Source organism: Myripristis murdjan, chromosome 16 (assembly GCF_902150065.1).
Source record: "Myripristis murdjan chromosome 16, fMyrMur1.1, whole genome shotgun sequence".
NCBI lineage: Eukaryota > Metazoa > Chordata > Actinopteri > Holocentriformes > Holocentridae > Myripristis > Myripristis murdjan.
The window spans coordinates 13303884-13318960 of NC_043995.1; the positions used below are offsets into that span (position 1 = coordinate 13303884).

Here is a 15077-nt window from a genome sequence, read left to right on the forward strand (position 1 = left end):
AAGTCTGCTCCTAAAAGCTTATCTTCTGTTCTGCTTTTCTTTTCAATAGACTCGTTTTTAATTCAAACTCAGAGACGGCACTGATGGGTTTTTCATGATAAATTAAATGTGACAGCAAGATGGAAAGAAAAAAAAAACATGCAAACCCAATTTTCATTAACATAAAAGACACACGCTAATGTGAAAAGCCTTGAGAGTATACTCGCTCACACACTGGCTTTATGGTCTGGGCATGCACTGCTAGCTGATGTGAAACATTTGTAATGCCTCGGTTGTTCTCCCAGTGTGTCCTCAAAACAGCCTCAACTGGCAGCAAAGAAAAACACTCAGCACATGAACTGAATCTGGTATGGATGTTAATGGATCTCTGTAGCTTAATTGCCATCACTTTGGAAAAAAAAAGTGAACAGCCATGGAGACCCTTAGTCACAGGACTACAGTACAGTGTCAAGTCAGTGTTCCTATAAAGGATGCAACTGTCAGACCATATTGTAGGCCTACATAAAGAAACCATAGACGATTTTCTTCTTCATTTCTTGGTAGGCGACTAAGAACCTGTTATGTTTTTTTTTTTTTTTAACAGTTAAATCCCCATCGTTTACTATAGCTGACTGATCAATCCGTCACCAGCTGACATCGAGTCAGCTGCAGATTCCGTGGGACTTCTCTGCAAATTTCAGTAGGCGGTCTAACCATACTGTACACCTTGAGTAACTCAAATTCACACATCTAGTACAGGTCCTTTGATGTGAAAACCCACTGGCATCAATATTAACAATTTTGGGCTAATTTCAAGCGGCTGGGAGGAAACACCACACCTAACTTTACCACACTATTTCACGCCTCAGATGACAGAAAGTTAGCTCGCAGCAGCGGGAGTTGTTTCAGCAGGAAGCGTCCGTCAAAACTCATGAGATTTAATACCGGCTAATTCATACTGCTCGTAAAATATAATTACGAATGTTTTACAAACCTGTGAGAACTTCTGATGAATTCGGCATAAAGATAATCAGTGCATAACAGTACTTTTCATTAAAATCTCCACTTTTAGAATAGGCTGACACTGCTCGCCACCGCCCACCTCAATGTAAAGTTAGCTTCATGGACGAATGTAAAGGCGATAACTGGCAATTGGAAATTTCATTAAAAGAAATGGTGCGTGATTTACGGGATGCTGCTGAAGTTAGGAGGGCTGTTGGTACGGGGTTTTAGGGCATGTTTCACCGACTGTGTGTTTGTTTACGTTTGCGGACAAGGGAGGCGAGCCCTACATAAAGTTGGACATAGTTTGGTGTGAGGCTCTGGAGAACAGCGTGTATCGGAGTTTATCATAGAGAGAGCGTGGCAGCCGAAAGCACTTGGAAACTATTATTTCCAAACTACCGACAAATGGGGGAGTAACTAACCTGTTTTGGAGCTGGAGATGGTGTTGCTGTGTGCTGTCGAAGTTTGGATCGGCTCCGTTTGCCTTTGGACAGTCTCCAGTCCGGCCCAAAGCCTGTGAGAGATTGCGTCCCTGACAGCTCTGGCGCTGCTGCCCGTAACAGACAGTATGTAGTCCATATTTCTATTAATGCCACAGTTTAGCTAAGGACACGCTTTCAGTGTAGTATAAACCCCGTTGTCATTGCACAAAATGCAGTGTTGACAAAAAGAAACGGGCTCAAACTCGTGGTGTGAAAAGCCTCTGGCGTGACTGCACACATTCCTAAACAGGAACTATCTGAAACACGTCAACAACTGCTAACTTTTTTTTTTTTTTTTTTTGCCCCTAGTGGAGTCAAGCTGTGCGACGCAACTAGCAGTGGGCTGCCTCCATTTACAACAGCCGCTTAGCCTCTTGGCCTACATTTACAGTGGGCTACAGGTGTAACAGTGCAGTGGGCTACGGGAACCAGCGTTTTTAATGTCTAAGACTTTTAAACGGATGTATATTGCAATTACAGACCAAGATTTGATATTATTTCATCCTCAGCAACCCCATCTAGCGGGATCTTTGTTGTCTTTATAAAGAAGTAAAGCCTGTTATCATAATAATCTTTTTCAAGTAGAAGGAGTGAAACAACAGAGAGACTACTCTATTCCTCAGTCATCATTTTCTGATGACTGGACCCCTAGAGGGAACCACCAGGGAGGAGGGAATTGTGAGAACACAGGATGTCACTTTATTAAGAGAGATCTTCTTTGAGGGTATCCCAAAACAACAGTTCCAGTGGTGTATAGCGAAATGATACAGTAGGCTACATAACAACTACCGAAACACACACACACGGCTTTCTCATCCAGATATTATTATTATTATTATTATTATTATTATTATTGTTAAAATATCATCATCAGCAGCAGCATCATTTCCAATTCATTTGAAGAGTTAAGGCTGCTATTCTTGTGCAATTTATTATATTTCAGATTATGGGCATGAAAAATGAACTTTTAACCATCTTTATAAACAAATAAATGGATAAAAACTGCAACCCCAGTCAACCCACACCAATTTCCAGGCTGTTGCTAGGATATTTCATAGCCGTCAAGTGCGGGCTTTATGGCACCCAGGAGAATGACATCCATCTGACTTCCACCATAATAACATTCTAATAAATTGAGACTTTCACATTCGCAGCCAAAGTACACTTCTGTGCCCATATGCGACTCAAGAGGCGTAGTGAGAACTCTAAGACCTGTGACATATAAATGTCTGCTCATCTGGTGAGAGATAGAAGGAGATGGCATTTTGCAGTGGGTAAATGAATGTGGAAAAGTGAAAAACCAACAGACCAGAACAGGGTGTAATAATTGGACCGCAGACTCAGGTAGTGAACTGGAAAGACTGTGATGCATTATTCATTTAGGGCCAGAAACTGGGGGGAGAAAGGAGTCAGGAGTTAAAACATCCTGTATTATTCCAGAGGAATTAAGGAACTGTTCAGAATGAGAGAACCAGCTCCATTTTGTCCTCATTCACATCAGAAAATGTTATAGAGATAAGCAGCTCTGTGCAAGACATAATCTGACTGGGCAAATAACTGTGTTGGTTCTCTGTTAGCTGCAATAACTGTGCTGAGATATAACAAGAGACTGAGAAGACAGTTACTCATTAAAGGTTGAGTGGGCCTGTTGTGGTTGATACTGTCTGGGCCTGGTGCCTAAGTCCAGAATAACCCCCACCCCACCCCACCCCACCCCAAAAAAAGTGTGTGATTTCAGTGTGATTTGAGAATGACTCACAGCCATATTCAACACTGAGTGTGCTCCATCTGCTGGTTACAATGAATACTGCAGGCTATACTGTCCTGTTTAAGTGAAAAGAGCAATGACAGTAAGTAGGTACAAGCCACAACAAAACAACATGACAACAAAATGTCGGCCATGTCATAACCAAGAGTTTGGCAAGTTTTGTTTTGTTTTTGTCCAAGCTCAATCTGAAAATTGGGATGCTCCTTCTTGGCTCGTTGTTCACAAGGTACAACTGATTATCACCTTATACACTGTTCGTAAACATAAAGATCCAACATGTAAAGTAGAGTAGTTCATCTTACATGTTTGAGCCACATTTCCACTTGAAACAGTTTTATCAACAAGTCTGCCAATAATGCAGGAGCCCTAGATGGCCCTAGATGCACATGCAGTCAGGGGATTTCATTTGACCCTCTGTTCCTCCGTGACCTTGCACAGGGAGCTGTTGGGACACTTGGCACCTGGACAATGTGTTTAGATGGGTCTTAGACTGGCCCACTGCCACCCCGCGGGGCCTTGTAGCTCCATGATATACTGTGTTGCTGTACAGCAGCCCACAGCAGTCATCAAATCATCCATAACATCCTCAGAGGGAGGCTGGCTGGGTTTCTCTCTCCTACAGTGTTTCAACCTAATAGGGTGAGAGATATACTCTCTCACTGCAGAGACCAAAACAATACAGCCAAATTGAGTTATAAAGGTCTATTTTCCTGACCGACTCCTCCACAGTCTCTTTAATTAAGCTTAAGTTCATTTGGAATGGTAAAATAAAAGATTTCCACTATGCTCATTTAATAACGCAAGTCTCTGTTGCAAGGAAATTATGTAAGTTTCTTTGTTCTACTTGAGCTCGTGTTTCTTCCTTATTATATTTGTGACCTGAAGAGACTCTAAAGCTTATCAGCCAGCTGGCATCTATTATGGTGTTATGCTTTTCTGAATGTTTTCCAAGTTACTCAATTTTTTAATGGTTGTTAAGTCATTAAAGGTCTTCTTTCAGGCATGATAGCAACTTACTCTGTCTAACTGACAAAAAGATCCACTCTAGATCAGAGATCTCACTGCACAAAAGTTTGTATCATCACCTTTCTTAACATTAATTTTCTAAGAAGATCAGATCGGAGATTGCTTTTGGCACCTGGAAGCACACCACAAGTCAGGGAATCATTCTGTTTAAATGACTTTCAAGCAGTGAAGCCTTGTTATACAAGAAAAAAAAAAGCGTGTCAGCAGCTGCCAGCCAAAGCCTTTAGCAGGTCTTGTGTGTGCGGCTTTGTCAGTGTCTGGGAGCAGGGCACTGGGGACTGAGTGTTAATCTCAGCAGTTCCCCCTGTGAGAGCCAGGTAGGCTACAGCCTAATCCTGAGAAGAGGAAGGCTTTCATTATGGAACAACAAACATGAAGGCCACTGGGGAACTGCACCTTTTCCACTGTCAACGGCTGGGTGGAATACACAAGCAGATTACGTAAGCAGAGCTGCTGCACACTGGCTTGTTCATCAACATACATACAAACTAGAATGAGCATAATCATACTGCACATACAAGCCTTCGCACGGACACCTGCCTGTAAGCATACACATGTATGGGGGACAAACACGTGGACACACATGCACACACACATTTTCACACAGTCGCAATCCGCCCGTTTCTCCCAGACATTATCTGCTAACAGCGTAAATCACAACAACATAAATACAGTGCGGCATTCACTCATGCGGCACCAATGTACCTGCTGGCAAACACAAACAAGCATTTCCATGTGCAGTAATTGTGAAGGCTCATTGAGGTACGCAGACTATGGAAAAGCCTTGAGATACTTTGCTCATAAGTGATGGTATCTCACATGGCATGTCTTGGAGCAGTTGTACAGCTGAAGTTTGAAGACTGAGCACACAAACACACATTGTCCTGTATTTCATAAGTGTTCTGTTCTATTATCCAATAGTCTGTGCAGGATGCATAAAAAACATGAGGACCAATAAAAACAGCTAGCTGCTGGAGGAATGCAGCTAAGGCAACAAGACAATGGCTGAATTTGCAGGTGTTAAACAGTCCTGTCAGAAAATCCCTCCCTCTCCAAAGCTTTTTCATAGGGAAAGTGCTGCTCTCAAAAGCTGTCAACGCTACAACAGACAGATGAACATGTTTTTCGCTCTGGCAGCAGGAGCCAAATATTCATGAGGGAAACATGAATCAAATGTTGTGTGGAGTTGTTATGAGGGTGACAATGCCAAGCTGAATCACCAGATCATCTGGAGGAATAGGGCTGGTTAATCACCGAACACTGTGGTTACATAAGCCTGCATGATGTCACACAGACACTGGAAGCAACCAGACATTTTACATGAATGTGAGCTTGGTGTGATTTTATTCTTTTATCACACAAATTTGTGATTGTAAAATGGATAGTTCGCGCTTCAGTATTTCCCACATTGTGGCTAACTTTGGGGGTTGTTAAAAGGCTTTGCCAAAATTTTGGGAGCTTAGCCCGTTGGCAACTTTAGCTGATATGTGACTAGAGGACTGGCACCAAAATCTTCTTGGTGTCTGTGGTAGATAACTGATGCACATGCTAATGCTTTAGCATAGAGAAATCAGGCGATTAGCATTATCCTGAAAATCAGAAAATGAGAACTTGTTGCAGCTCAAAGGCTGTGTGATTAGTTACATTTGATAATGCATCTCTTGGCTTGTTTAAGTGAACTGATAAACATAAATTTTGATGAAACAATTACAGAAGCAGTTCTCTCTCTTTTTCCAGAGCTTATGAATCACCAGGGAACAGAAAAAAAACAGTACTCATTTTTGGATTACTAAAAAGTTTCTCCTCATACTTTGGATAATACCAAGTGCCAGCAAATAGCATTCCATATTCCTCAGTGTTAATATGCACACTGAATAGAGCACATCCACCAGATATGACCAACAGATCAAACACCCCATGTGGTTATAGGCAAAAGATCAAGGACATCTGCGATTACCCAGACCACCCATGGGCCTTGGCTGATACAAAAGCAGAAATAGAGTCACTGTCACAGTGACCAATCACATCCAAGGCTACAAGACTTTTGCAATAAGGTCATGTGTGCTGTGTCAAAGGGCCAAGGCTTGTGCTCAAGATAGGAACTAGCCTTGTCACAGAATAACTAATACTCATCTGTGCTCAACAGTTCTTGCAGGTCTGACGCACCATTCTCCTGATGGTAGGAGCTAGAGAAAAACTGGACCCTAAACAAAAGACCATAATCACATCAGAGACACTGTCCTATTTTTAGAGGATAAGCCGCTTGTCACAGTCAATTGTGTTCTTTTATGCATCTGGGTTTTTCCTACTAACTCTGCCCTAATTCATGAAACACAGGCCAAGACTTTTTTGCTCACTTAGAGGCAGATTTGTCACCACAGAACTGAGAAAATCCAACACAAGATCCAAAAAGTATGCCTTTTGCTGCCATAAAAAAGGATTATATGAAGTGAATGTGGAACGTCAACTAAACAAGCTTGCTAGATGAAAAAATAACCTGCACACATCAGAAACACTCAACAGATGCATTGTGTCAGAGCACAAAAATGAGCTCACGTATTCCAGCTTAATGTCGCTCAGAGTAACACAAATTAAGGTTCTAGAGGAGAAAGTCTAGTGGAAGTGAAAGCTGAGGTGCTGTTGACCCATCCAGTCTGAATTTGCCAACACCGCACCATTTCAAGCCTGTGCTGTTGCTTGGTTTTCTTCTCTTAGAACACTTCTACGGGGTGGCTGGTGGTGATCGATGACCAGTGGCGTCAGAGCAGGCTATCTTTCACCGCCGCCTCCACTGCCCCTGCTCATGGTCATCTATCCTCCGTGGGTGTCTGTGCTGTCTGAGGACATCCCGAGAGGCTGGGTGGCCCTTACGACTGATGACCACTGGCTTAACAGGAACAATACATCTGTCTGCTGGCTGGAGTACATTCTACTCTCTGCTCACTCTCTCTTTTTTATTCCCTTATTATTTTCAGCTCACTTCACTCACATTATGCATACAGCACACCTTGCTTTTAATCCCTAGTAAGATTGTTGTTTATGATGAGAAGCCTAGATGCAAATGCCGTTTCACTGATAACCTCCAAAAGATGGTTAAATTCAGGTAAAAAAAAAAAGACAACTAAAAGGGCGAGTAAAAAGAAAATGCAGGGAAGAAGGGAAGAGGAAGGGACACGTATCAGACATGCACCACTGCTCCCTTCATGCAGGGCAATTTATTAAAATAATAAAGCTCAGCCTTGTGCTGAAGGTTGAGCCCACAATAAACCTGACAAGGAGACAGAAAGAGAGGTTGTGAGACTGAGGTATCATTGCTGAAATAAACAAAACAAATGTTCTTTTATGTCAGTGTCCACTTTATTATCTTCACTAAAATGTGGAAGGAGTTAATTGCTTTCTTTCAAATTCAGACACAGTCATATATTTCATCATTAGCCTAAAAAGCCTCTTGTGAATCACAATGGACTTCACAAAGGGAGCACAAAAATTGCTGTACATAAGCCTCTTCACCTCATGTTGTTCTAAGGGTATTAAGAGGTTGGTGACAGATATAGCAACATACTGTAAAACGGGAGGAAATTAGAGACAAACAGACATCTTTAAATGCGACAAAGATAGTAAGAGATACAGCCCTCTCTCGATCTGCCGTAAAACTGTCCTCACCCTGGACAGTCTTCATTTATCACTTGATATCGCCGGTTCCACAAGCACACTAAATTGGATAATGAATCTCCCCCCCCAGAGGAGATGCAGTAGATGGATAATTTGTTGGTTAAATTATGAGCCAGAGACATATTGCATCATCCAAGGTGTAAGTTGTTAGCATAGTTAAATGGATGCAGCCTTTTGGATAAGTCCATAGGACTAACATTAGTGAATTAGGACCCAGTGAAGGTGTAATTAACCATACAGAGACTCATTAATAACGGTCACACCAATTCTGTTCATACTGTATGGATGTAACCATACTTTATTCAAAAGTGTTGTCAGCTTACTAATATATAGCATATGATATAGCTATCCCTTTTGCAATAAATGATTTTGCTAAAATGTTCCTCTCCTAAACTTGAAGAAAATCATACATTCTGCTAGTTCCTGATGTTTCAATCTATCCTGATAAAGATCCAACGGGACACAAACATTAATTCCTGCTTTTATGTGGTGCTGAGCAAGAACAGAATGTGGGATTTCCTTCGAGTTTGACAGAATACATGTTTTTCCAAAATTATTTATAACACAAAGGACAGCTGAGCTCATATGCTGAGCAAGAGCTGAGTGCAGGACTTTCTTCAGTGAGTTTGATATAATTGTGCCTTTCAATGGTTATACACACGCACACTTTTGATATGCCAATATTTCTTTGTAAGAACTTATTTCTTTTCATCATATCACACCATACCATATATACTATAATCATACCATGTATAGCACAGGTGATAGAAAGAAACAGGGCAAGCAAAAAAGTAACCAAGGAAGAAAGCATTTTGCAGAGGGAGATGATTAACAGATGGCATTGACAATATTTCTATACCAGCAAAATATAAATTGCTGGAATAAAAGTCATAAAGTTCACAGATTGTACATGTAAACCTGCTAAAATTACTGTTGTACTCATCTGCCATAGAGTATGGATCTTAGGGCTGTTATTCTAAGTGTCCTGTTTACTGTCCCACCTTCAGGGCAGCATATGAATGTCGGTGCTCGGACATCATGACATAAGTCAATCAAGCCAATGTGGCAGATTAATGCCCACAGCCTGCACATTGTCATGTGTGAACTGAAGAGCGATACCATACCTAGGGCATCAAATGTACCAAGTCTGACCACTAAGGGCACATATCCATGACTAGCATTCACTGTCTGCGTATGATTAATGTGATGTCATTTTAAGTCAATGTTGTTTTTGGCCTAGGTCAACCTCCATACTTGGTAAAATTGTGCTTTTATTAATATGGGAAAATTTTATTATTTTGTTGTATCACAATAATAACTTTACGTAAAGTTACAAAGTGCTTTCCATAAGATAGAATAAAATCAGAATAAAATCTGAGGTTATATTATTCTTAATGTAAATTACCAATAGGAGGTCGTCTAACCTAAGAGAAACCACAAACCTCTGTCAACTTTGATGGAACTTTCCAATCACAATAGACCTTCTATCCCATTACCATAACAGGTTTGCCCTTTAAGACCTGTATGTACAGAGCAGCTCCATGCACATGGTAATCTAATCTTCTTTAACCCTTTCAATCTGGCTTCAGTCTTAAATACAGGACACAGACGATCCTTGGCAAGATCAACAGCAACCTCCTCTGTACCTATGGACTCCTCAGCATCTGCCACCTCTTTGACTTCAATATTGCCACTGACATCATCTCCTGCTGATTCCCTCTGCACCACTGGTGTCTCTGGAGGCTATCGGCACTGCATTTAGCATGGCTCACATTTTACCCGACAGCGAAAGAACATTTGTCTAGCTAGAAAACTAACTAACCAGGTGAGATGCAGTCAGGTATGGTGTCCCTCAGGGATCAGTGCTTGGTCTACTAGAATTCATCATAAACCCCCCTCATATCCCACCATATCCAACATCACCATTACATTAATTTCCACTGTTATGCTGATGACACACACCTCTAAATCTCAGCCACGCTTCCTGCCCCCACCCTCCTCCTTGCCTCCTGAGCTGGTTTGAAGACATGAAGATCTTTTTCCTTCAAGTCAAAAACAATAAAACATATTATTCTTAATGGCTCAAAATGCGCACAAGCTAAAGCACCCAAATTCCTCACATCGGTGGCCTCCTGGTCCCTTTGTCAAATCAAGTGAAGAGCCTCAGAGTTATCCTTGACGATGAACATTTTTTCATCACTGCAACATCTCCTGACTCCAACCTTCACCAACAAACTTCCAAGACTGCTCTGCCTGAATCCTCCCTCGCCCTAATTCCCATGAACACATTGCACCCATCTTCAAAAGCACATTGACTTTGAGATCCTTGTCCACCTATACAAAGTAGGGCTGACCCAAATGCTTCGAAGCTTCAGACATTGCCATGGTAATGTCCTGTTGTAGCAAAGCTTCAAATTACTTCGAATAGTTGCTGCCGAAGCTTTGAAGCCCCAAAAAAGGTATTTGGGACAGCCCTAATCCAAAGCTTTATAGTCCTGCTTGTCCTCAGTGGCCCTCTTGGCCATTCCCATCACCTTAGTCTCTAGAGTTGGTGCTCAGGCCTTCACCTCTGTAGCTCTTTACTCTCACATATTCACAGCGCAGGGAGACTAGGTTCTTTCAGAACACTTATCAAAACTTACCATGGTATACCCCTGACTCATGCTGCAAATCACAGTGTTTTTGATTATGTCTACAATGATGTTTTTGAACTTGACATATTTAGTACGTGCTGTTTCCTTTTTTTATTTTTGTTTTATTTTGCTTTATGTAAGGTGAACTTGGGTGTCCAGAAAGGTGGCATTCAAATAAAATGCAGTATTAATGTTTTGTGCAGTGGGAAAAGAGGGAGGCATTCAAACTCAATGTATGTAGACTCTGATACTATGCTTCCTTCTGACAGCCTTCCAGAACCCTTACATCCAATGAATGTACAGAGCACTGACCCGTGTGGAGAAGATGCATAGTGCACTGGCCGGCTAAATCCTGTCCTCAAGCTATTCTTCCTCTTGGATAAACCAGTGCATAGCAAACCTGGCCCTGAAGCGTGTACAATACAAAGTCCTCTTCATTCTAATAAGCAGAGTCAGAAAAGGATGAGCAGGGACAGAAAGGGTGGGGGTTGTGGGGCTCAAGGTGGATCTGGATGACTCATAATCATGGCCTGTTTAGAACCGGACCATTTTTGACCTGCACCTTCTTTCTCCATTTTGCCCCCATACCGATCAACTCTGTCCTAAACTCATCCATTGTTTCTTTATAGAGCTACAGATCTGGATCCCGATGACTCATCTGGATGACTGATCTGGATGTGGATGACTCATAATCACGGTCTGTTTAAAGCAGGACTGTTTTTGACCTGGACCCTTTTTTTCCATCTTTTCCCACCATAATGTTTGACTCGGGCCAAAATCTCACCCATTGTTTCATTATAGAGTCACGTATATTTTGTTTTCCCAGTTATAGCTCTCCAACACAATCCTATAACAATGGGCTCCCCCAAAAAATCAATACCACTCAAACCATGTCTCCAACACACTGATTTCTCACTTTGTAAAGACATGTCAGTCAAAAAGTATAAATGAAAAGTCATGAAATTGGAATTAATGAGGTTCTATCTGACTTTGCAATGAAAAGTGAGTTATGAGGACCTTTGAATGTTATGATTATAATGTGCTATTACTATGTTCTATAAAGAATCTTTTGGGCTTAAATATTTAATGAGATAAAAAGTACAGTTTCACCAGCTTGCATATGAAATGTTTGATGCTCAGTGTCTCAGATCTGCACTTCACCCACCTAAAACATTATAATTCCAAGTTCATGAATAATCTAAATCACATATGTCAAACTCAAGTCCCGTGGCACAATAATATCAGTCCCATGAGATGACTTTTGATTTGCTATTAATACCAGCCATATTACCCACAACACAGATACTACAAACCACAACCTGCACTGCAACGTCCTGCTCGATCAACAACTCGAAACAACTGCCCACTCCTGCCTCTTCCTCCTCCTGGTGAGCTCATGAGCAGGCCAGATCACTTCCATCAAGACAATTATTAAGTAGCTAGTTTGTTAGCAAGCCAACCAAAAACTACATCAAAATGCAAAGTGGAAAACAGGTGTTGACCAAAGTAATGACTACTTTGGGTCAAAAGCATTCGGCATTGAGCATGGACCTTGTACTGGACCATGCAAACAGGCTGTGGCTGCCTGTCTGCACGGGCTGCTTTCTAATATAGCACAAAATAAATGGCTGAAAGTGTCAGGTCATAGATAAAATGAAAATTAAATATATACATACCATTACAGAGTGAGCATTAATGTGTTGAAAAATACATGCTTAATTTGGGGTTCATTTTTAACATTACCCTTTAGGACTATATTGGAGAGCTGCACCCAGGCAAGCAAGAATCGTGTTACAGTGGAGCAACTAATGAGATTTTGGTCAGAGTCAATCAGTATGAGGAATAACAAAAAACAAAGAAAGAAAGAAAGAAAGAAAGAAAGAAAGAAAGAAAGAAAGAAAAAGAAAAGGTCTAGGTTGAAAATGGCCAGAGCTATGCTTTAATAAGGGAATGTTTCAAAATACTCCAAAGTCTACAGCAGTTTCACAACATCGTTAGTGCGTTTTTAAAGTGCCTATACAGCATCAGTACTATAGCACTGCTTACTACACATCTGTATCGAGAACAGTGTAAACATACCTAAGGAATCAGATCAAAAGGACTTGTGAAACTTACACAGAGACCTACATTTCAAAACTGCAATACTGCATCTAAGGGTCGATTGCACTAACACTCCATGTGTCTGTAAGTTCAATTAACTGTTGTGTAAATATAATCAATTACTGTGGAATGGTTTATCTATTCCTTAGAGGCATTGACTAATCCACTAAATTCTGAAAAGAAACACAAAGTTTGCATTGAGCATTATATAAACCTGACACGCTCTGGTATGGGCTCAGCCTGCCTCAGTATCAATGCATATCTGTCAAAAACAGGCTAAATAGAGTTGTTTTTTAAATAACAGGATCCTATAAATTCATGAGTTGAACAAAAACAAATATGAACCGTTATGTGGAGTGGCAGATCTTATTTTCCCACCACCGTAAAATGAATCAATAGCTGTGGCCAGTCCTGGCGTTCAACACTAGAAAACTGCTTACTCTTCATTTGAGCTATATGTAATCAATCCTAGCCAGAGGATGGCCAGCGCCCTTTCCAAACTAAGTGGGGAAACACTGGGATTACTAGCACTGTGGCATTTATAAATTGAGCCCAACAAGAGGACGGCCGCCAAGAGACTCCTGGTCAACGTAATTACACGGGTAGGCCAATAAATCCGACCCCCAGATCTTTTACAGTTGCACTGCAGTAAATTCAGCAGTGAGCCTCTTTCCTTCCATTGCTTGGTTGTGTTACAGAAGAAAATATTAATGTTTTTGTTGCTGTCTAAAGTAAAAAAAAGAAGGAAAAAAATAATACTGGCCTTGGTGGCTACAAATCTCTCTGTAGCCTTCAGTCCTTGCCAGGCCGTAAGTCAGTGTAGTTGTAGTGATTTAGATCTACACAGTGCAAGTGTTGACTTATACCCATGACAGCATATTGTGGATAAAAAATTACATTTTGTACCCTTGGAAGAGGTGCATGTGAAAAGCCCTTGAAGTCTGACTATTATTGTTATTATTTGCTTGTGAAAGCAGGAAGGACCCTGGAACTGCTTAAAAGGGCAGAATTGGTTAAAGGAGATGACTGACATGGACCCCAAAGACATTTGGAAATGACAAATGTCATGCAAATATCCAAAGGACATTTGTGGCAGCGCTAACATCATTCTGATCTTCATGACATTGGGACAGTCTAAGTGCTTTTCTTGTCCTGTGTGTGTGGGTGTGTTCCTGCATGCATGCATCCAAGAACACAAATCTTGCCGTGCCCCTTAATTTATTGACAGCTACCCAGGTTTTATGGTTGTGGTGGTTAAAGTTATTGTATCTTTCTCAAGCTCATAAATAATAGAATATCCTGCAATTCCTCTAATCTGTTGTGACATTCAGAGACCCTGAGTTGGGATACATTATCAAGCCTCCTTTCTTAGGAAGGTCTGGATTGATGTTGGCCAGAGGAGACGTTCGCCATAATTCAGTCAAGAATTTCCCCCAAGACTCTTCTGGAAACAACCTGGTTAGCATGTGATTGATGGAACCAGTGTCTGTGTCTTTTTTCATTCAATCCAGGGGACAAATGGAAACAAGGCTGGCATAAATCAATCAGTGGATGATTAAAGTGTACCCACTACTGACTGCACGAGCGACCCTTCTCTTAAGTTTTGTAATAAAAATGACCATGTCAGATCAACAAACTGCTTTATTATCAAGCTATCTTTATCTGCATTGCCTTTTTATCTACTATTATTTGCAGTTCTGATAAAGCAGAAACTTCCAGACGGCACCACAGAGAGGTGATTAATTCAGCAGAGCAGCTAGTCTGGTCTGGATAAGAACGGGGAGGGAGCTCGGAGAATAATAAGCGAAGAGTAAAAAGTCAAAACCCGAGAAAACAGAGGTGACATTCTCTGCCCGTAACCAAGTTAGCGTCAAAGCTGCTCCATTGCTATCTGGGGATGACTAAAGCATACTATTAACCTTTGTGAAAATGGTTTCTGAGCCCTCCCGGGTCGTTGTGGTGTGCATGTCCGTGCATGAATCTGTGTGTGTGTGTGTGTGTGTGCGCGAGTGCATTCTTGTCCACCTTTCTCATCTGTATTGCAGTGAGGATGAGAATGTTAAACTGAGCTGAGTGCGAGGACACATCTAAACACCTGCAACTGGGGCGCTCATGTTGCTCTATCTGTCTGGCTGTCTGTCTAACACACACACCGGGACGCAACTTAATCAAACCTGCAAGGTGGGAGGCATCACATGTGGTGCGGCAGAACACAACAGTGCACATATGTAAGTTGCTTACCTGATTAAACAAATCAATGCTGTTGTTTTTTTTGTTTACTGACAGAAAATCCGGATGTATCACATATTCCAATTAAAGACTACAACAGCAATATGGTTTCTCTGCCTGTGGCGCTGTTCAGTGTGAATGCAGTCCCACGGCCATGTGGTTGTCGGGCTTTTCCTATCAACA

At 41.4% G+C, this 15077-nt stretch overlaps 1 protein-coding gene across 5 annotated transcripts in view; it reads right to left on the minus strand.

Moving 5' to 3' along the window:
- The window catches only part of oxr1a (oxidation resistance 1a), a 148071-nt gene that overhangs the window by 58619 nt on the left and 74375 nt on the right, over positions 1–15077 (minus strand). Inside the window, exon 1 of one of the 5 annotated variants that reach the window (XM_030071766.1) lies at positions 1407–1741. The exons of the other annotated variants lie outside the window; for them this stretch is intronic. Coding sequence (XP_029927626.1) covers positions 1407–1563 — 157 coding nt within the window. The 5' untranslated portion in view covers positions 1564–1741. Of the gene's footprint in view, positions 1–1406; positions 1742–15077 lie in introns of those variants that run through there. 5 annotated transcript variants of the gene reach the window in all.